This window comes from Malus sylvestris, chromosome 3, assembly GCF_916048215.2.
Source record: "Malus sylvestris chromosome 3, drMalSylv7.2, whole genome shotgun sequence".
NCBI classification, from domain to species: Eukaryota; Viridiplantae; Streptophyta; class Magnoliopsida; order Rosales; family Rosaceae; genus Malus; species Malus sylvestris.
In genome coordinates this window covers 15,596,936-15,620,993 of record NC_062262.1, presented here as the reverse complement: position 1 = coordinate 15,620,993, position 24,058 = coordinate 15,596,936, and the positions used below count along the sequence as shown (strand labels likewise).

The 24,058-nt window shown below is 35.3% G+C and overlaps 2 protein-coding genes across 3 annotated transcripts; one reads left to right on the top strand and one right to left on the bottom strand.

The window, feature by feature from the left end:
* Positions 1-416: 416 nt before the first annotated feature.
* On the top strand, positions 417-2,333 carry LOC126616473 (uncharacterized). Its single transcript, XM_050284534.1, has 2 exons — positions 417-421; positions 1,449-2,333. The coding sequence occupies exon 2, from the start codon at positions 1,457-1,459 to the stop codon at positions 2,021-2,023; it is 567 nt and encodes a 188-aa protein (XP_050140491.1). The 5' UTR covers positions 417-421; positions 1,449-1,456; the 3' UTR covers positions 2,024-2,333.
* Positions 2,334-20,605: 18,272 nt separating this feature from the next.
* Positions 20,606-22,811, bottom strand: LOC126615152 (glucan endo-1,3-beta-glucosidase 14-like). Of its 2 annotated transcripts, none has more exons than XM_050282907.1 (3): positions 22,677-22,811; positions 21,226-22,262; positions 20,606-21,002 (listed from the first exon to the last, which is right to left on the bottom strand). In XM_050282907.1, exons 1-3 carry the CDS (start codon positions 22,729-22,731, stop codon positions 20,940-20,942), a joined length of 1,155 nt encoding a protein of 384 aa, XP_050138864.1. In that variant the 5' UTR covers positions 22,732-22,811; the 3' UTR covers positions 20,606-20,939. The 2 variants fall into 2 exon arrangements, with proteins under 2 accessions (XP_050138864.1, XP_050138866.1); XM_050282909.1 differs by having other exon boundaries at positions 21,300-22,262; positions 22,677-22,804.
* Positions 22,812-24,058: the final 1,247 nt, after the last annotated feature.

Below are 24,058 nucleotides of genomic sequence, written 5' to 3'. Positions count from 1 at the left end.
AGCATGGTTTTGTGTTTTATTTTAAATTTTTTGGTATTTAAAAGCATGGTGTTTTGAACCCAAAAACTTAGGGGAGGCAAATAGGCACCTAGCTACCACACCAAGATTTTTTTTTTCTTTTATATTATCATTTTTTATGATTAAAAATGTAAAAGAAGACATAGCAACTATAATGTTAGACCTGTTGTAAATAGTATAATAATGTATGCCCACATGCATACAGTAGACATATCATATGCTTAATAGGGTTTTTGTTTGTTTCCATGGTGATGCTCTATAAATAGAGCTTTACGAACGTTCAACTAAGCAGAGAGAAAAGGAAGAGAAAAATATCTAATAATAATAATATACATTACTTCCTCTGCAACAGCTTGTATTGATATAATACTCTGCAACTGCTTCGTTCCTATCCCGAATAAAGGTTATCTTTCTATAACTTTTACATTTTTATAACACGTTATCAGCACGAGTCTCTAAGTATAACCATGTCTCATTTACATTCACTAAACAATAAAGGAAATCATTCTCTCATTTCTCTCCGCCGAACGAAAAAAAAAAATGTTTCCTCTAAGGTTTTTCCTGTTCATCTTCTTCATCTGCCTCAACTGCGTGGTATATCCTCGCGACGAACTATTTGCTCCATGCCTGCTCGTAGTTCTCCAACTAGCGGTTACATACATCTTTGATTACTTGTTTGGTTTGGATATTGATTACTAACATAATATTTATATTGATTTTACTGCAATCCAAGATGGTGCGGTACAATCGCCCATCTTGAACTGCAAATTTCATCTTACTGCGATCCAAGATGGTGCGGTATCATCGCCTATCTTGGACTGCAGATCTACTTTTACTGGAAATTTCAGGTGGAGCGGTATAATCGCCCTCCTTGCTCTTCAAATTTAAATTTACCTGTTATTTAATTTTACTGCAAATTTCAGGTGGAGCGGTATAATCGCCCTCCTTGCTCTTCAAATTTAAATTTACCTGTTATTTAATTTTACTGCAAATTTCAGGTGGAGCGGTATAATCGCCCTCCTTGCTCTTCAAATTTAAATTTACCTGTTATTTAATTTCATTGCAATTTTAGGTGGTGCGGTATAATCGCCCTCCTTGTTCTCCAAATTTAAATTTACTTGTTGTTTAATTTCATTGCAATTTTAGGTGGTGCAGTATAATCGCCCACCCTGCTCTGCGTATTTCAATTTTCTTGCTACTTGAGTGGTGTGGAATAATCGCCCATTCCATGTTACATTCTTTCAATGAGAATGGTGCGGTACAATCGCCCTTCTCATTCACCCTGAAAATCTCGAGCCAGAAGTTTCGAGTGCTTATCATTTTGGCCTGAAGATCAAAATGAAAAATTTGTAAGAACCAGAAGTTCTAACATCACATTCCTCTAGGAATACATATTACTGCAAGTTCTTACACATCTCATTTTCTTTCAGAAAAGAAAATGACGAACTTGGCTAAGCTTGAATATGCTGCCCTGGACATTACCGGGAAGAATTACCTTACTTGGGTACTTGATACCAAGATCCATCTGGAAGCAGGGAATCTTGGAGATACCATCAGGGAAGAAAGCAGCTCATCTTCTCAAAATCGAGCGAAGGCTATGATCTTTATTCGCCGCCATCTTGATGAGGCACTAAAGAGTGAGTACTTAACGGTTGAAGATCCGTTAGCTCTCTGGGAGGCCTTGCGAAGCAGATATAATCACCAGACAACGGTGATTCTTCCAAAAGCTCGCTATGAGTGGTCTCACCTGAGAATTCAGGATTTCAAATCAGTGGCGGAGTACAATTCTGCGTTGTTCAGGATTACCTCTCAGATGAAGCTCTGTGGGGATACCATTACTGATGAAATATTGCTGGAAAAGACTTACAGCACATTTCATGCCAATAACGTGCTCCTGCAGCAGCAGTATAGAGCGCGAGGCTACACTGAATACAACCAGCTGATATCTGTGCTCCTGGTAGCTGAACAGAACAATGAGCTCCTGATGAAAAACCATAATTCCTGACCTACTGGATCTGCACCATTCCCAGAAGTAAATGATACTTCCCTCGAAGTGAACGCCACATCCTCTGGTGGTAATTATCATAAACAAGGACGTGGCCACAAACGAGGTCGATGGAATAAGAAAGGCAAGAACCATGGTGGTCAGTTTCACAACCAGGTTCAGAGGCATAATTCTGGCCCGAGCTTCAAAAATGTGAATCGTCACAAAGGCAAAGCTAACATGACCAATGCTCCCAGGAACTCTGAAGGAGCTTGCCATAGGTGTGGTGGCAATGGGCATTGGGTGCGAACTTGTCGTACCCCAAAACATCTGGTGGAGTTGTATCAAGCCTCCATCAAGAAGAAGGGTGTCGAGACCAATTTTCTCGACCAGGCTAAACCAATGGATATACCTGATCCAGTGTTTGATTTATCAGGGCAATTTGACGCAACTCACCTAGATGTTTCATACTTCATTACGGAAAGGGGGAATGAAGTATATCGGTCCGACTAAATCGTTTATGTTTGATGTACTTTTATTATGCTGAACTTGTTGTCTAAAACTAGTTTTTCAGATTCAATAAAAATGGCATGTAAATTTCCTGTTATAAATTGTTTGTTAACTGTGATTCCATTTACTCAGAAAGCATGGATAAAAACTGTGGTTATTCTCAGAACATAAGAAATGGCGGAGATATTTGTCTTGCAGACAGTGCAACCACACATACAATACTTCGTGATCGAAAGTATTTCTCAAGCTTAATGCTTACAAAAATCGGGGTAACAACAATATCAGGACCTTCAGATGTGATTGAAGGCTCAGGGAAAGCCCAGATTATGTTACCAAATGGAACAATATTATCCATACAAAATGCATTGTATGCTACTCGATCTACTCGAAATTTGTTGAGTTTCAAAGACATACGTCTAAATGGATACCACGTTGAAACGAAAAGTGCAAAAAATGTGGAGTATCTATGCATTACCTCCAATGATACCCAGAAGCGTATATTGGAGAAGTTGCGTGGTTTTTCGAGTGGATTATATTATACATACATAAGGACAGTTGAATCACATACTATCATGAACCAGAAGTTCACTGATTCAAAGGTTTACATGCTTTGGCATGACCGTTTGGGTCATCCAGGATCCACCATGATGCGTAGGATCATTACCAACTCTAATGGACATCCATTATTGAGCAGAGACATTGATATCTCAAATGATAACCCTTGCAAGGCTTGTTCTCAAGGGAAGTTGGTAATTAGACCATCACAACTAAAGGTTGATGCTGAATCCCCATCATTTCTACAAAGAATTCAATGGGATATATGTGGACCTATTCAACCATCTTGTAGACCATTTCGATATTTTATGGTTTTGGTTGATGCATCCACTAGATGGTCACATGTTTGTCTCTTGTCTACTCGGAATGTAGCTTTTGCGAGACTTCTTGCTCAGATAACTAAGTTACGAGCACAATTCCCAGATTATCCCATTAAATCAATCCGACTTGATAACGCTGGTGAATTTACGTCTCAAACCTTTGATGATTACTGCATGACATTGGGCATTGATGTTGAACACCCTGTTCCTCATGTCCATACTCAAAATGGTTTAGCAGAAGCATTGATCAAGCGGTTTCAGTTAATAGCCCGCACTCTGCTTATGAAAACCAAATTGCCAGTTTCTGCATGGGGACATGCCATTCTACATGCTGCATCATTGGTTCGATTGAGACCTATAGCCAACCACCAATACTCCTCAATACAACTCGTGTTTGGACATCAGCCAAACATTTCACATTTACGAGTTTTTGGTTGTGCTGTTTATGTGCCTATTGCACCCCCGCAACGCACTAAAATGGGACCTCAGCGTAGACTGGGAATTTATGTGGGTTTTGATTCACCATCTATTATTAGATATTTGGAACCCTTGACAGGTGATATGTTTACAGCTCGTTTTGCTGATTGTCATTTTGATGAGACAGTCTTCCCATCGTTAGGGGGAGAAAAGACCGTTCCAGAAGAACGGAAAGAGCTGACATGGGTTGTTCCCACCTTGTCTCATTTTAATCCTCGAACCTTTCAATGTGAAAATGAAGTGAAAAGGATCGTTCATCTTCAAAGCATTGCCAATCAAATGCCAAATGCATTTAATGACCCTATGAAAGTGACAAAATCGCATATACCAGCTGCAAATGCACCTGCCAGAATTGATATCCCTGTTGGACAAAATAAAGTGGCAGCGAATGATTCATTTGGTGCACGCCTGAAGCGTGGTAGACCACCAGGTTCAAAAGATTCAGCCCCTCGGAAGAGAAAGACGAGGGCACAACTGAATCCAAATGAAATCATTCAGGAAGAGAGAGTCAATGACAAATCCACAATTCATGCCTCTGGACTTCCAGAAGAAGAAAATGGCCCTGAAGAGACAGAAGTACATGAAAGCAAAGAAATCTCCATAAATTATGCATGTACTAATGAATTGTGGGATCGGAATGAAATAATCATTGACGATATGTTTGCATTCGCAGTAGCCACTAAAATCATATTAAGTGATGATATTGAGCCCCGCTCTGTTGATGAATGCAAACAGAGACAAGATTGGCCTAAGTGGAAAGATGCAATCCAGGCAGAATTAAATTCCTTAGAAAGACGAAGTGTTTTTGGACCAGTAGTCCAAACCCCAACTGATGTAAACCCCGTAGGTTACAAATGGGTATTTACAAGGAAACGCAATGAGAAAAACGAGATTGCTAGATACAAAGCACGACTCGTTGCATAAGGCTTTTCACAAAGACCTGGAATTGATTATGAGGAGACATACTCTCCTGTAATGGACATAATTACGTTCCGTTACTTAATAAGTTTGGTGATTTCAGAAAAACTTGACATGCAACTTATGGATGTCATCACCGCGTATCTATATGGAGATTTAGATACTGACATATATATGAAAGTCCCAGAAGGACTTAAGTTGCCTGAAGCAAAAAACAAACCACGGGGTATGTTCTCAATCAAATTAAGGCGATCACTATATGGGCTGAAACAATCTGGGCGAATGTGGTATAATCGTCTTAGTGAGTATTTGATTAAAGAATGATATATCAACAATGTCATCTGCCCTTGTGTGTTCATTAAGAAATCCAACTCTGGATTTGCTATAGTGGCAGTATATGTTGATGATATGAACTCAGTTGGGACTCCTGAAGAGCTCCATAAAACTGCTGAATATCTGAAAAGCGAATTTGAAATGAAAGACCTTGGGAAAACCAAATATTGTCTAGGCCTGCAGATCGAGCATTGTATTAGTGGAATTTTAGTCCATCAATCAGCTTACATTGAAAAAATACTGAAGCGATTTGGCATGGACAAGGCTTATCCACTTAGCACCCCAATGATCGTTCGTTCTTTAGACGTTAAGAAAGATCCATTCCATCCAAAAGAAGATGATGAACTGGTCCTTGGTCCAGAAGTACCATATTTGAGCGTAATAGGTGCTTTATTGTATTTAGCACAATGTATTAGACCAGATATAGCTTTTTCAGTTAACTTGTTAGCCAGGTACAGCTCTGCTCCAACAATTCGTCATTGGAAGGGAGTCAAAGATGTTCTATGATACCTTCGTGGGACAACAGATATGGGTCTCTTCTACTCAGACAAGCCCACAAATGAACAAATCCTTGTTGGATACGCCGATGCTGGTTTTCTCTCTGATCCGCATAAAGCCCGCTTACAAAATGGATATGTGTTCACTAATGGAGATACTGCAATTTCATGGCGATCAACGAAGCAAACGCTAGTTGCAACATCTTCCAATCATTCGGAAATAATTGCTCTACATGAAGCAAGTCGTGAATGTTCTTGGTTAAGATCAATGATCCATCACATCCGGAATTCATGTGGTCTACCTTCAAAGACAGACACTCCAACTGTCATCCACGAAGATAATGCAGCCTGTGTCGCCCAGATGAAGGAAGGATTTATCAAAGGTGATAAGACTAAACACATATCTCCAAGATTTTTCAGCGCACATGAGCTTCAGAAGGCTAAAGTTATTGAAGTCAGACAAATCTGTTCCAATGAAAATTTAGCAGACTTGTTCACCAAGTCTCTACCAAAGTGCATATTTCAGAAACTGGTGCAGGGAATCAGATTACGTCGGCTTTCAAATTTAAAGAATGCAGAATCAGGGGGAGATCCAATTCAGGGGGAGCATCCATGATACATGCATGTTGTACTCTTTTTCCTTCGCTTAGGATTTTTCCCACTGGGTTTTTCCTATCAAGGTTTTAACGAGGCAACATAAGCATGCTCAATACCATCCAGATAAAGTTGTACTCTTTTTCCTTCGCTATGGTTTTTTTTCCCACAGGGTTTTTCCAAGCAAGGTTTTAATGAGGCAACTGATGTTGATATGTGGGCATCCAAGGGGGAGTGTTGTAAATAGTATAATAATGTATGCCCACATGCATACAGTAGACATATCATATGCTTAATAGTGTTTTTGTTTGTTTCCATGGTGATGCTCTATAAATAGAGCTTTACGAACGTTCAACTGAGCAGAGAGAAAAGGAAGAGAAAAATATCTAATAATAATAATATACATTACTTCCTCTGCAACAGCTTGTATTGGTATAATACTCTGCAACTCCTTCGTTCCTATCCCGAATAAAGGTTATCTTTCTATAACTTTTACATTTTTATAACAAGACCTTGTAAGGGTTTTTATTCATTTTTTTGGTATTTATAAATGAGGAGTTTCAAACTCAAAAACATAGGATGCAAATAAATACCTAACCACCGGTCCACCACTCCTAATTTTTTTTTTATCTCAATTCATACATAATCATAAAAATTAAAATGTAAAGGTTTTGTGTTTTAGTTTAATTTTTTTTGGTATTTAAAAGCATAGTGTTTTGAACCCAAAAACTTAGGGGAGGCAAATAGGTACCTAGCTACCACACCAAGAATTTTTTTTTTCTTTTACATTATCATTTTTTATGATTAAAAATGTATAAGAAGACATAGCAACTATAATGTTGGACCTTGTAAGGGTTTTTATTCATTTCTTTTTTTTTTTGTATTTATAAATGAGGAGTTTCAAACTCAAAAACATAGGATGCAAATAAATACCTAACCACTGGTACACCACTCCTAAATTTTTTTTTTTAATCTCAATTCATACATAATCATAAAAATTAAAATGTAAAAGAAAACATAGCAATGAAAATTCTATACAATTTAAGGGTCTCCATTAAAGTTTCGCACATGATCTCTAAAATCTCAAGACCGACCCTATTGATAGAACATTTACAGAGTTATCAAGGTATCTTCACCGAGCATGGCCGATGCCTGTGGTTGACGATCCTTCTACTTTTGCTTGCTTTTTTTCACTGTTGTGTTGCTTGTTACTCGTTGATCATTGCTGATGGATCTTCGAATTGTGAGCCAGTCTGAATCTTGATTGCTGATCTTAGTGACATATTTCCTAGTTGATTCTGGTTGTTGTTATTCATGTTCTTTCTCCGATCAAGTCTATAAGGTTACTCTTCCTTATATTTGATTCGGTGCTCAGCTTTTTAGTAGATCTGTGATTTCGTGCTCATGTTAACAGCAAACCCTAGAATTTGGGGGTTTCTTGATTAACTGTTGATTAACAGTTGAATCCGGTGATTGATTGCTGAAATTAGTAGTTGATTGTTGAATTTAGTGTTGGTTGTTGATTCTTGAGGATTAGGGTAGTCATGGTGAATCCTGCTCAATTAGCACTTACACAATCTCCAATTTTGTCCTTGATTTTTAGTGTTGATAATAATGTGACTGTTACAAAATCTATGTATGTTGCTCAAGTTGTCATCTCTATACTTTCTCTATACTTTAGTTCATAAAAGATAGTTCTTATGACTCAAATTTCTTTAATAATTATTAATTGTAATGATTTTCTTATTTTAGATGGACATATTGGTGAATCAACACTGCCAAAACACTACTACAAAAGAGGCTATCACTGGCTGTGTAAAAACCGACAATAAAACCCAATTACTGTCGGATTTTTACGCTATCACTAGTGGTGTAAAAACCAACAATAAAACCCAATTACAGTCGGATTTTTGGTAAAAATCCGACATAAAGTCGTTCAATGTAGGATAGATGAAACGACACCATTGCTACCATCACCAAAAGGGTATTGACATCGGTTAGTCCTTTAATCCGCCACCAAGAAGCAAAGGAATATAAAATAAAAAAGAACAACAACGGCGCTTAAAGGCGACATCCAACATTACGTCGGTTTAAAGCAACGTTAAGTTTTGACATGATGGTTGTTATAAGCGACATCAAGCAACAATTAAAGAATTAAAATATCAAACCTATTGTCGATCCTAATCGACATCAACAGTTAAAATAATAAATTAATCAAACCTACTATCGGTTCGAACCGACATTACCTAACATCTCGATACATAAAATATTTCTTGTGTTGTCGTCCATAAGCGACACCAAATAATAATAATAATAATAATTCATATAAAAAATAATTCCCAACATATTTTAGGTCAAAGCAAACATTAATAAAAATTAATAACAATTATCTACCCTAACAAACATTTTATATCACACATAACATACAAAAACTCATCCGCCATAACAAACTCGACTGGTTTATCAGTATAATTTATTTCTATACTCTTTATGTGCATGCTCTGCAATCTTAAGCGTCATATGGCAGATCATCGGCATTTTTACTATATCTTCTTCTTGAAAAATAACATTGTCCTAAATTCATCAAAAAAATCTAAGCTAATTAATTATTATTATAATCATTGACTTATTCTACAATCTTCAAGTAAAACAAAATATTTATACCTTTATTCTATTCCAAAACACTTCCTTGTCTTCTTCCTTGATCAAACGTCAATCTCTCACCATTGGAATATTTTTGTAATCTCTAACCTCTGCCGCTACATGTCTAGAAAAAACACTAGAATTATCACTAATGCATTCTCCAGATGAATCAAATGAACAAGGTTGTTCTTTCCAACTGGGAATTGAGGGTCCGTGTCTTCGTTGAGTTGATCCTTACAAATACAGAAAAAAACAGTTAAAACCCAAGAAACAAAAAATAAATTTTCAATTTAAGCATAATACTAGTTAGACTACAAAGCAGAAACAGAAATTAATAATCATAATAATTTAAAAATCAACCACCCTCTAACTCTTCCTCTTCGAATTGGAGTTCCTTAGAATGTTGATCTTCAAAATGTTGATCCATAGCACAAGTTTCTAGAAGGAGAAGGAGACAAACTGAAACAGGGGAAGAAAGAGACACACGGGGAAGATGGAGCACGGATGAAATGGGGATGGAGAAGGAGAAAGACAGAAATGAAGGCACAGAGAAAAATGGGGAAGAAGGGGTTGGGGATGGAGAAGGAGAAAGACAGAAATGAAGGCACGGATGAAATGGGGAAGAAGGGGTTTAAATATGGATACTGAGTTGACGTTGGTTAAAACTGACATTGACTGCATGACGTCGAAATAAAAGTCACTAGCATCGAAATAAATAAAACTTAGTGTCGATTAAGCCGACACCAACTTCCAACAAACCACGTTGAATTAAATGAAGCCTGACAAACTTTATTGAAGTACAAGCGGCGTCGGTTTAATGAAAATTAGTGTTGGTTATAACCGACACTAGATTCTGACACACTTTATTGAAATACAACGCAGCGTCGGTTTAAATGGATTCAACGTCGATTAAAAAAAACAGCACATCTGACACTTTGACTGCGGATTGACGGTCCCCTTCCCAAATGACTGATTGAATTTCTCTTCCCAAGTCACTTTATGTCGCTTTCAACTGACACTATTCACATGACGTCGAATTAAGAGATACAAGCAGGAAATTCTCGGCTAAGTATTTCAAATAATCCGACCGTCAATTTAAAATATTTACACTAGTGGATGCCACAAAATCTTATGTTATACTTAATGAAAGTATAAATAAACTCTAAATGTTAATGAATCTATCATTTTGATAGGATACGCATCATACGAAACTAATTTCAACGTTCCAACCGTCAAACTTTTTTGTATATGCTTCGAGATCTCATACGCCAAAAATCGCAAAAAAACAAACATTCAGAGATCAAGTAACAGGACAAAACTTTTTTACGGTTATAAACGAAAAATCACGATCAAACAATTATTTTAACTCCGATTTTGATGATTTTTTACAACTACACTCCATGATCCTATATGAATATACTGAACTAATTTGATCGTCAATTTAAAATATTTACACAAGTGGATACCAAAAAATCTTATGTCATAGTTAATGAAAGTATGAATGAACTCTTAAGTGTTAGTGAATCTATTGTTTTGATGGGATACGCATTCTACGGAACTAGTTTTAACGATCCAACCGTCAAACATGTTTGTATATACTTCGAGGTCGTATACGCCAAAAATTGAAAAAAACAAACATTCAGAGATCAAGTAACAGCACAAAACTTTTCGACGGTTATAAACTAAAAATCATGATTTAACGATTATTTTAACTCCAATTTTGATGATTTTTTACAGCTACACTCCTTGACCCTATATGAATACAATGAATGAACTCGATCTTCAATTTAAAATATTTACACTAGTAGATACCACAAAATCTTATGTTATACTTGATGAAAGTATGAATAAACTCTTAAGTGTTAGTGAATCTATTGTTTTGATGGAATACGCATTCTACGAAACTAGTTTTAACGATCCAACCGTCAAACATGTTTGTATATACTTCGAGGTCGTATACGCCAAAAATTGAAAAAAACAAACATTCAGAGATCAAGTAACAGCACAAAACTTTTCGACGGTTATAAACTAAAAATCATGATTTAACGATTATTTTAACTCCAATTTTGATGATTTTTTACAGCTACACTCCTTGATCATATATGAATACAATGAACTAATTTGATCGTCAATTTAAAATATTTACACCAGTGGATACCACAAAATCTTATGTCATAGTTAATGAAAGTATGAATAAACTCTTAAGTGTTAGTGAATCTATTGTTTTGATGAGATACACATTCTACGAAACTAATTTCAATGATCCAACCGTCAAACTTGTTTTTATATGCTTCGAGATTGCATACGACAAAATTCGCAAAAAAAAACATTAAGAGATTAAGTAACGGCACAAAACTTTTCAACGGTTATCAACGAAAAATCACGATTTAACGGTTATTTTAAATCCAATTTTGATGATTTTTTACAGCTACACTTCTTGACCCTATATGAATACAATGAATGAACTCGATCTTCAATTTAAAATATTTACACTAGTAGATACCACAAAATCTTATGTTATACTTGATGAAAGTATGAATAAACTCTTAAGTGTTAGTGAATCTATTGTTTTGATGGGATACGCATTCTACAAAACTAGTTTCAACGATGCAAACATCAAACATGTTTGTATATACTTCAAGATCGCATACATAAAAAATTGCAAAAAAAAAAAACATTTAGAGATCAAATAACGGGACAAAACTTTTCGACGGTTATAAACGAAAAATCACTATTTAACGGTTATTTTAACTCCGATTTTGATGATTTTTTACAGCTACATTCCTTGATCCTATATGAATACAATGAACTAATTTGATCGTCAATTTAAAATATTTACACAAATAGATACCACAAAATCTTATGTCATGATGATCGATGAAAATTGAGGATTTTGTAAAAGGAATAACATGCAAGATTTGAGTTCCATTGGTAAGGTTTAAACTTTTGAGAAAGGCTTCACAACCTTGAAAACAAAAACTCTTTCATTTGGCATATCCTTGCACATTTAAGATTTTGTAATAGACTAATAGTGTATGAATGTTTGTTTATTAGGCTCTTATTTTTGAGTATAGATGTAGTACTTAAATAACAAATGTGTTTTAATATTTTGTAGTAATATTTATGTGGCAATGTGTGTGTGGTATGTGAAAATTTAAGAAAAAAAATATTTTTTTAACGGGTCGGGTCACTTTACCCGTTGGGTAAAGTGACCCGTTAAGATAACGGGTGTGACATGACACGACCCATTAAGATAATAGGTGCTACAGGAAAACGACACGAACAAGACAGACACTACCTGTTTGCCAGGCCTATTCTAGAGGGTATATAAAGGCCACCAATTTGTCGCCTACAACCGCACCGGGTTTCAAAATATTTAAAAAAAAATTTAAAATCTATGTCAGCTACAAGCAACACAGGCTTTGAAAATATTTAAAAACTTTCTCTAGTCTCAGGTATAAGCGACACCAATCTTCTTTTAACCGACGCTAACTTTATGTCAATTACAAGTGACACCAGGTTTCAAAATATTTAATAAAAATCAAAACTTATGTCAGCTACAACCGACACTGGCTTTGAAAATATTTAAAAACTATTATTAGTGTCGGAAAAAAGAGACACCAGTCTTCTTTTAACTAACGCTGACATTATGTTGGTTAAAAGCGACACAGTTTTTTTTTAATGCGACACCACTATTAAAAAATATTAAAATCTATATCGGTTGTAAGCGACATTAACAGTTTATGTCGGTTATAAGCGATAGTAATTCCGACACCATGTAAAGTAGGTGTCATAATGTCTTAAGTGTCACTATGTTTAATAAAAGCGACACCAACCACCACACAATAAGGCCCTTTTATAGAAAAAATATCTTAACTTTGACCACCAAGAAAGATAAGTTGGAAGCTATAGGTTTTTCTCAAGATGAAGTCACCAAGGCTTGTGTTGAAATGATAATTCTAGATGAGTTACCTTTTTCTTTTGTCCAGAGAAAAGGTTTTCCCCAATTTTGTGTAAGCAGGTCTTATGTATAGAGTGCCTAGTCGTAAGACAATTGCCAATGATGTACTTGGCTTGTTTTATTCTAAAAAAGAGAAATTGAAGACATTCAAGGTGTATCTAACAACGGATACATAGACTTCTATTCAACAAACAAATTACATGGTTCTCACCGCACTTTTTTTTTTCATGATAATTGGATGTTACATTTTTTTTTTTTTTTGAACTTTTGTGGAATTCCAAATCATAAGGGAGATCCATTACTCAACTTTTGGAGGAACGTTTGGTGAAGTAGGGTATAGAGAAGGTGTTAACTATTACGGTTGTCAATGTTTTCGCAAATGATTCTTGTTTAAGGGACTTGGCGCACCGAATAAATGGGTGGGGGCTTCTTAATGTACATTTGCATGATGGAAGATATTTTCATATGAAGTGTTTGCTCATATCCTCAATTTATTTGTGAATGATGAGATAAAAAATTGTTGAATACGGATACAAAGCGTTCATAATGCAGTTAGGTATGTAAGATCTTCCCCTCAAAGGTTGGAGAGCGTTAAAAGGTGTGTTGAGAAAGTGAGAATAGATAATAAAGGGCTTGAAATTTTGGATGCCCGCCACTAGGTGAAATTCCACATTTTTAATGTTATAATTGACTTTGAAGTTTAGATGGTTTTTTATAGATTAAAAGTAGATGATGGTTATTACCTTCCTTTCTTTATTAAAAACAATCATGGTAATATAAAGGAGGGGCCACCTTCGACTGGTGATTGGAGTGAGGCAACGATATTTGCAATTTTTTTTAGATTTTTTCATGAAGTCACTTTAAAAGTATGTTGTTCCAATGCTCTAACAATTCATACTACTTTTGGTGATTTGTTTAAGATCAAAAGTTTCTTGCATCAAAACAAAGATAATGAATTTCTGTTTATGATTCACTACAAGAAAACATGGAATAGGTGACCAAATTTTATGTGGCACCCAAAAATTCATCACATATTTTTTCTATACATGACGAATTGTTCAGAGTGTCACGCATACTTTTTAGGTATGAAATTTGAGAGCACTTAGGTGACGATAAATACGTCACATATTTTGGAATGGAGTGATGAAAATCATAAGCGTCACTTAAAATTATTTTATATCTTTTAAGCTGAAAAAGTGGTGACACAAATTTTTTGAAGTCCTTACTAAAATATATGGCGGGGAACAATGGCGCCGTAACGAAGTATGATATTTTTGGAATTTCAAAAGGGTCACGTATGTGTATTCTCGGTGACGACAGTGATTCATCACTCTTCCAATAGTAAATAAAAAAGAAAAAGAAAAAAGAAACATAGTAAAGTATTAAACAAATTTGAGAAGGCCCATCTAATTCTAAAACCGCTCTCATTCACTTTCCCTTTATCTGTCTCTCAAACTTCTCCCGTCTCTCATCACTGTGACCCAAGCCACCGACGCATCTCTTAATCTTCTTCTCTATCTACTGCGACATTATCGGGATCTTCTAAGCCAAACGCTCAAACCCTATCTCATCTATTCGCTGTGTATCACACTCCACAACCAAAAACCCTAGACCAATTCAACCAACAAGCCAAATCCACACCCTGTCATGTCTCATCCTTCTTCTAGTTTCTTGCTCCACCACTGAAAACCCAAGAACCCTAGAAACCCTTTCCACCAACTACATAAATCTATGCCAAATTTCTCCACGCCTACAAGACTACTATGCGGCCAAATGGTTAACGAATTCAATTTTTATCATTCTTTTTAACTTAGGGTTTTGGATCTGCAGGTAATTGCCACCAAATTAAGCACGTCAGCACCCTCGACCTCTTCATCCATCTTTCAAGGACTCTAGTTGGGTAAAATTTGGTTTTTAATTTTTAGATTTATATATAAATAAATAATATATATATCCCTGGTTTTTTCTATTTGTTTTTGGAACTTGCAGGTTTACATTCACAAATTTACAAACAAAATTAATAACTGAAGGAAGGAACATTAATCAATAACTTTAGCAAGAATTTCTTCTTTTTTTCTTGCAACATTCTGTTTCCTTGTGAGATTGAACTTATACACTGCTTAAGCTATCATTTTATTTAAGTTTAAAATTTGGATTTTGTTATGGTCATTTAACTTGTTGTAATTACAGAACGACTCTTGTTGTTCTGTTTCTGGGGCTTCTGCATTTGGGGCATTTTGGATGTTTGATTGATCCATATTTGTTATTAGTTTTCAGTTACTGGTTGATATTTGGTTGGTTATCCCTTTTTCTGATTAGTATTACCTAGTCATCATTTTAGTTTCTTTCCGTTACCTAGTCATCATTTGAGTTTGTTTCTGAGTTCGGTTGCTTTGCTATATTACCTAGTCATTTGGGAATTGAAAATTTAGGTCTCATTGTTTTTTAGGAGTGGTATAAGGATCCTTTGTGTTTAGTTTTAAAAGCTTCTACATTGCGCACAAGGGAAGGTATGCTTGTATGTTATTTACCTTACTTTATGTGGCACGAAATTGATATGCTCTAATGGACTAGAATTATGCAATCTAATCATATAATTAAACTGAGGTTCACAAATAAGGGATGGAGCTTTTATGCTATTTTTCACTGGTGGTTTGATATTTGATATTTCTTTTTCTTTTGTATGCAAGTTAGTGAGGAACTTGTGTTGCCAAAAGTTACAATGAGCTTGAATGAATTTCTTCATTTTTTTTGCTACTAATTTTCAGTGATTGGTCGATAGCTAGTTGGCTAACTTCTCTCTCTATTATTTGCTTCTATGAAAAATTAGTTGGATGATGTATGCTGTTCGTTTTAATGGATTCTTGATTTCAGTTTTAGTTGAAATTAGTCTTTGAGTTTCTTGATGACTTTGGTTGCTTTGCTTTATTACCTAGTCATTATTTGAAAATTGAGGATTATGCTCTTATTATTTTAGGAATAGTTTGTTCGAGTTCAGTTTTTAATTAAATTTTGACATATTTTCTTTGCTATTTGTTGGATGTCTGATAATGCTTATTTTTTTTTTTCTCTTGTATCTCCGCAGGTTTATGAGAAATTTGTGTCGGCTATGTTACTTGCAAGCTCCAACAACCAGTAGCAAAAGCACAAGAGTCTTCGTGGTCTAGCCGGGTTTAGATTTTTGCGTTTTTTTTTTCTTCATTAGTTTATTATTTTGAAACGATATTTGTTCCCTTTGTGCATGTTTAGTTTATTAAACATGTTACTAATGTAAAAATTACTTCTATTGATATATAAATTTCCATTATGATTTAGTTCATATTATTCATTAGCTTGGTTCACTAAAATTAAAGTTTAAATTATAGATTCATTTTCAAGCAAAATTATGAAAATAATTAAATGAGAAAAAGCAATACAGGATGTGAAGAAAACATGTCATCACGCATTTCAAGAATAAGTGACGCTTTGAGCGTCACATATTGTTTCAAGTATGGAATTTGAGCTAGGAATGTGTGAGGAAAATAGGGTCACATATAGACTATTAGGTGACGAACAAAAGATTCGTCAAATAAACTATAGGTGACGCATCTTGTGACATTGAAAATTCATCACATATACTTATATGTGACGAATTTTAGTGTATATATGACAAAACACATTCATCACAGAATCCATGTTTTCTTGTAGTGATTTCCATGTTGATGCAAGAAAAATATAACAATTATTTGGGTTCAATTGTGGATATGAATCAATATATTTTTGTTGCACTTGTGCTTGATCCTCACCATAAATTGGATAAGGTTGTTGATTATTTTGAGATACTGGGTGGTGAGGATGATCAAAAAGTTGAAATTGTCCCAAATATGGTGAAAGATTGTTGATTGATCTTTACAAGATTCATGAAAATATGTCTTTCGTTACACAACAAAGTGTAAGTAGTCGTGGTAGTTCTTAAACTGCAATGACAAGTGGAGTTCTTCATCAAGCATGACCAAAATCAAAATAAAGTTGAAAGAAAAAAGCGAAATGATGAAAGCAAAGAGAGCCCGGGTTGTAGATAATGATGTGGATATGTATCTTCCTAATTCTAATGAAGGAGAAGAAGAGGCAAAGTTGATATATTGAATTGGTGGAGTGAATGGAGTACCTAAATATCATATTCTGGAACATGTTGCAAAAGAGATTTTAGCTATTCATGTATCAACCATTGCTTCAGAATCCACCTTTAGCACAAGTGGATGGATAATTGATCCATATCGTAGTTCTTTGAGTAAACAAATGGTAGAGAATTTGACATGTACCCAAAATTGGCTTAGGTCTATCCATATTGCATTACATCATGAGCTAACCATTAAGGAGATTGAGTTTTGTGAAGAAGTTGAGAAGGGTATCTTATTTATTGTCATTTTTGTTAGATTTTTTTAAAACAATATTTTAATTAGATGTTATTTCTTTTTTTTTTATTTGTATGTAGAAATGGCAAGTGGAAACTTAAGAAAAAGTGCTACTAGGCAACCTAAGCGTTAGCAACAAACTCTCATTCAAACTTGAAATAGTTAGATACTGAGCTTGAGGACTTGAAGAAGAGTGCAAAACATGGAATTTTGAATGTTTATTTGAAATTATGATTATAGTTTGAATGTTTATTTTAAGTGGAATAATTCTTTGAAGTTTAGACTTTGGAAGACTTGAACATGAATGTTTATTTTTAGTGTCTTCGATTCTAGTTTGAATGTTTATTTTATTATGAATATGTTGGAATTGTTAACATTGAAAATTTTTTAATATTGAAATTTGAAATGTTATTTTATAAAAAAAAAAGGAACCGAATTGAAACTGTACCTAACTGAATAGTAATTTTGGTTTGATTTTGGCAAAAAATTTAACGGAACGGAAACAAACCCACCCCTAGTCACAACAGTGTGAGTTTGATATGGGTGAGTTTTATATATTAAATGTGGTACTCGTCAACTTTTTTTTCTTTATTTTATGATTGGTCGAGAAATTTTTCAAAATGCTCAATATTTAAGCGGGTACTTCACGTGTCTTAAATAAGTAAAGGGACATGGAAAAATATATCATTTCCTCCACTTGTATTAATGACATGTGGAGTACCGCTTGAATACCCGGTATTCGAAAAATGAGTAGAATTCTCTCTCTAAATCCCCACCCCTTCCCTCCCCTCCTCTCTCACTTTCATCTTTGTATTTCTCTCTATATAAAGAAGTCAACACAAGATGTTGACGGGGTTTAATTGTGACTGTTCAAATAGAAGAGAAGGGGAGGAGAGGGGAATTTGGAATCCTACTTCCTTGAAAAACCTCTTTGTTTCGTCACATCTTTTCTCTCTCTTGTTATCTAATGTATAGATATCACACTAATGAGTTAAATATATTGAACTCACAAATAAGAATCACTCTCATTGCACTCAAACTATCAAACTTACAAATAGGAATCATTCACATTTTTTCCGATCCACTGCGGAACACCTTAGAAGAATTCTACTAAATTTGGCTTCCTGTTTCCTTAACAGCAATGACATGAAATCCTGTTTCCTTAACAGCAATGACATGAAACCCTCTTATTTACATCATTAATAAAAGGACATGGTTGGATCAAGTTGTCTTGAAACCCAGTTGTCAACTGGCAACCCAACATGACCTACAATAATATATTGATCCACACTTCATCAAATCTGTGGTGGTTAAATACACTTGTCTATCAAAAGTGTCTAATTAACTAGTCACAATTGACACATAGAGTAATATCCGCTGAATACTAATTAATATTATATTCAAGTGGGTTATGGGTTATATCTGTCAAAAGCTTCTCCTACTTGCAGTTGGGTTGGGGGGGCCATGCTGATGAGAATCCTAGAAGGCAAAAGAATGGTCCTAATTCAAGTTGAAAACGACCCCCACTTTGTATTGCTTTGCTTGATGTCGTTTCCATTTCTTATAACAAAATTCTAAATACTAATTATTTTTAATCCACCAATTAAACAATAAAGCATGATTCCTAAGTTGAATTCGTCTAGAAGATTATTCACTCCGCCTGCTTTCTTGACGAAACTTTGAACACAAAGTAGTACAGAAAATGCCTCTATTTTGTTATAAATTATATTATAAATACATTTGTTTTTTAACATCGTTATCACTTGGTTAAGAATAATAAGAAATGTCAGGTATGGAGAAATTAACGGGGTAATTGAGCGGAGGAAAATATCTTGTAATCTATAACACCATGTGATAAGTATCTATTAAGCGAGTTGTGCACTGTATAAACAGGTGATAATCATCCATTGCACCAATGAGACAGTTGACACAATTTATTAGTTGCACAAGAATTTTTCTCCAAAAAATTAGCACTCCTCATCTCAAATTGTAAGTTGCCCAAATTGGTCTTTATTCTTTCGTAGACACTTGCAAATCACTTGAAGCCCCAAATATACTGGACCATTTATAATCAAGTCAATCCAAGGTTTTTGATACGATGCTATTGGAGTGTGAGAATTTAGCCTAACTCGCACTATAAGTTTTTTTGTGTTAAAATTTGTCACTTATAAAAGTCAAATCAAGCTTATTACTTATAAATAAAAATGAAATCCATTAGACGTGAATAACATTGGCCAGTCGATCCGAAGTTGGATTGAAGTTTGAAACTCGATATAATGTGAAATATCCAAAACCAAAGCTTAAAAAATATCTGGTTAAAGTTTGACAGTATAATGTATGTGAAGTAAAAGCTTCGTCACCCTGATGCATGTAAACTCAAAACTCCCTAGTCGCTAAAGGCCGCAAAAAGAGAAAAGACAAATGCAGAGCCGTGTTGCAGACAAAGAACTATAGCCATTTTTCAGATAACAGTTCACACCAAAAGGCAAAGTTGATAAGGTTTAGAAAAGATTGACGAACTCTAAGCCGCATTATGGTTTAGTACTAATACTATCAACTTAAACACTTATTATTAGCTGTGTTTTGTTTTTCCTAGGAAAAGAGGACCAGCTGATGTTTTTACTATGAACATCCATCATTTCGGAAGTTGAGAAGACTCATAGAAGGGAGGTGAGGCATTTCAACTTTTTCTCACCACCATCATACGATTCATTTATTATTAGCTGTTGAGTTTTACTTTATTACAATACTTTGATAATATTAAAAGTAAATCGTCTCTACGTAAATAAACAAAAATAACTACATTATTTTATTATATCTTCGATATAAAAACACATTTTTAATAACAATACACTCCAAACTAAAATTTAAAAAATAAAATAGATAAGGCAAAGGAAGAGTCAAAAAAAGGTTGATGGAAGCCAATTTGGACTTTTGCTAAGCAGAAGCCACACATAATTTTATATACAGAAAGATTCACATGCATAATTACAAGGGGAATGATAAGGAAAGAAAGGGACGCGTTACCATTTGCTCTTGCTAGTAAAAACAAACTATCCATGTGGTGACATTGTATTCATAAAGTTGGATATTTTTTCATAAACTATTTTTATGCGTCAAAAGTCCACTAGGTGCACATATGTGAATTAGACTGAACTTGACAGCCTCAACGTCACAGATGCCATTTGATTTCCCACCATGCATATCAAGAGCGATTTACAGATAGATCATTCTCAATTCTTTTACTTTCAAACAAGCGATAGCCGAGAAAGAAAATCAAATCAAACTCGAGAGGTCGGATGCTGAATCTCAAGGAAAAATACAATGACAATAATGTGTCCCTTTTATTCCATTATTCAGCAATATTGTGTAAAATTGAAATGCTATGGTAGATTATTGGCTAGCGTAGAAAATGATTGAAAATAAATGTGATGGTCCATATACAGTACAAGAAAAACTAAATCTATTAATAATATAAAGGAAAACTAACGAAAAATTCAAAAAACTTTCCTTTTAATGAAAAGCCATTGTTAAAGGTATAGTGAATAGTATCAGGGAATGGTATAAATGTGATTTTTTGTTAAAAGTGAACAGTACCAAGAGTGTTTTTGTTAAAACTCCCTTAATATAACCTATTAGAATTCCTTTTGCTTCTTAAAAATCTTCAGGAATTCTTCATGTTGCTCCTGTCTGCATGTCTTACTCCCCCCAAAAAGTTCACCGAATATATGAGCTCTAATAAGCACATAATAATATGTACACAATGAGAAGGCTCAGAAAATTGAAGATGGATATGGCCTGCAAAAACAAAGAAAAATATGGCATTAGATATCATTAACAAGAAAATTAACTTCAAACGCTTAGTAGTATTTCCCTTCACATTTATCTGAACTTCTGACCCTCACAAATGACATTTCAATACTAAATTAAAGTAAACATATCTTTGTATTAAAAAATGAAGAAAATTAACTCATCCCAAAATCATAAAAAGAGGTATTAACAAAAGGGTAAATTTACTTGCATTTATATTAGAGTCTGCAGAAAAAGTTAGCTGAGGAAGATAACCCTGGGATCCAATATCATAAACCTGAGTACCATTCGGATAATATAGTCCATAGTTCCTCTCCGATGCCGGACCAGGCTTCAAATCCTCATTAAACAGTGCAAAAACGTAAATGTCAATCGGAACTTGAGTCTTCGCCGGCGTCCCTTTCTTCTCTTCAATTTTCCTCATCAGATTCCCATTGTAAATACCAGCATTCTCCGGCGTGGCGCCGGCCTCGTTGGCATCCCCCTTGGAAGGCCAGCCGGTCTCGGATATTCGGACCTCGATGTCCGAATGGCCCATCACCTTGATGGCGGAATAAACGGCATCAATCTGGGCATCCAGCATGTTGTCGTAGTGGAGATTTGTGACTGAATCGACCATACCAGAATTAGGCTGGAACAGCACGTACTCTATCGAAACTTCACCTGGATTGTCCTTGTAAGCAAAGTACGGATAAGCATTTATCAAAAAGGGCGAATTAACTTGCGAGTGGAAGCTGAGGATCGGCTGGATATATTGAGCGAGATCTTGTCGGAAACTCCCCGACGACGGCGGGTAGGAGTTTCCTAAAATAGTAAGCGAGTGCGCGGTCGTGACAGCTACTTGTTTGGAGAGGCCGAGGTTGACGAGGGCACGGTAGACTGATTGCATTGCCGGGAGGAGGTACGACCACAGCTGGGTGTCGGTGCCGCCGAGGACTTCGTTCCCGACGTTGATGCACGTGATTTTGGTCTGGGGGAGATGGGGCTGCACGTGCTGCTGAATCCAGGATTGGGCTTTGAGAGGGTCGGTGGACATGCTCTGCAAGTACTCGTTGCCGAGGCCGATGATGAAATCAACCTCGGAGTTCGCGAAGGCTTGGAGGACGTTCGGATCTGCGTCGTAAAGTTTGACGCGGCTGACGTTGAGGGACTGGAGGAGGACGGCCACTCGCGACGGAGATGGGAGGTTGTTGGCTATTTGTCCATAGTTGATTCCGAAGCTCAGGCTCTGGACTTGGAGACTTGAATCTGAAAAGTGAAAACAGATATTAAATTCAGATCCCAAATTCGATGAAATTAACGTCAAATGTTTACTTGAATTCAAGAAAATCCCACTGGAGATTAGTGAATGGTGAATCTAAATTGATCACATAACCGAAGATTGGATTATGTTTGGTTGGTGAGAAAACAGAGCAAACTAGATGGGAGAAAAAGAAAATTTTCAAATTTGAAGTTACTTTTTTCTTTCAAGAAAGCCAAAAAGGAGATATATAAGACCCAGTTGAGAAAATTTTCTTTTAAGAGGACCCAGAAAGAAAATCTGAGACTTCTAGCTCAAAGTTTCCATCTTCTTTTCTGTGTTTTCTTTATTTTCCTGCACTTTCTGGGAAACCAAACACATGAGGGTGGAAGAAAGTAGGTCAATTGGAAAAGAGTAGGAACCTGAAAGACCGAGGAAGAGCAGAATAATTGTGAATAGGACAGTGGAGGCTGCCATTACTGATCGGATCTTGGGCTTCACCTTTCAAGAAGGCAACTCCACCGCCCCCACTAGCCCCTCTAGGCTCTACAACTTTTGCCACCTAACAGTTCCCAACATCCTTTTATACAGAAAACTAATGAAAATGATTTGAAAACTTTGAGTTTTAACGGTAAGGATAAAATAAATGATAAAGTGAAAAGTACCAGGTTTGACTTTTTAGAGTAAAAATATGATTTTTCGTTAAAGCGAATAGTACCACGAACTTTTCGTTAAAATTCCTTTTATATATACAAGCGCGCACTTTACCTTTGTTGCCATGTACAAAAGACTAAAACTAAAAAGGCAATTTTTTTTTAATTTTTTTATTATTTGTTATTATTTTAACAAATAATATTATCAATATTAAAGGGAGAGAGAATAAACTTAAGCCTCACAACATATTAGCAATAATGTGATTCAAATTCACTTTTTGCGAGAATCGAACTTAAGACCTCTCACTTACAAGTAAAAAAGAATATCATTATAATGTAGTACTAAGTGACAAAAAATGCAATGCTTTTGAGTGCATATGCTCACCACCCTATCAAGTGGTGGCAATGATAACCGCCTTACTTAGTATTATTGGATAAATTTAAATTTTGAGATTTGTTTCTATTTATTATACAAATCTCGAAATTCAAACTCATCTAATAGTGATAAATAGGACGATGAACATTACCATCACTTAAGGGTTGTGAACAAAATCGTTCCCATTGTTTTTGGTCAAAGAAGAAAAGGCTTTTGTTTTGATACACAATTTACAAAAAAAATTAGCCAAAGTCATACGGTAGGCAAAATTATAGTAATTAATTATTGAACTCTTTACTCATGTGAACAAAATTTTAGACCTTTTGCTTATAACTCATAAGCAGAGGCAAATCGATATGGGAACTATGGTGGTTGTAAAATCAACAGAGATTAGAAAACAAATGTTGTTGTAAAGTTGACGATATGTGTGCAGTGAAATAAAGTAAATAAGACACAATATTTACGAGGTTCGGCAAGTGTGCCTACGTCTTCGGGGCAGTAGTAGTACTTTCTTTCATTATTTTTTTCATTATCTGAAATAATAGGAGTACAAAATAACTCTCACTATTTTCTCTTTTCTCTCTAGCTTGGCTCACTGGTAATTTCTTCCGCATCTCTCTTCTTTCCTCTTCTCTACCTTTTCCTCCATAACTCCTCATTCTTTCCACTGTATGTTTTTCTCTCATCTCTTTCTTCTTCTCTCACTTCTTCCTTCCTCCGTATGCTCTCATCTTATAGGCAAAAGATTACTTTTTAGCAACACTATTCACTTTAC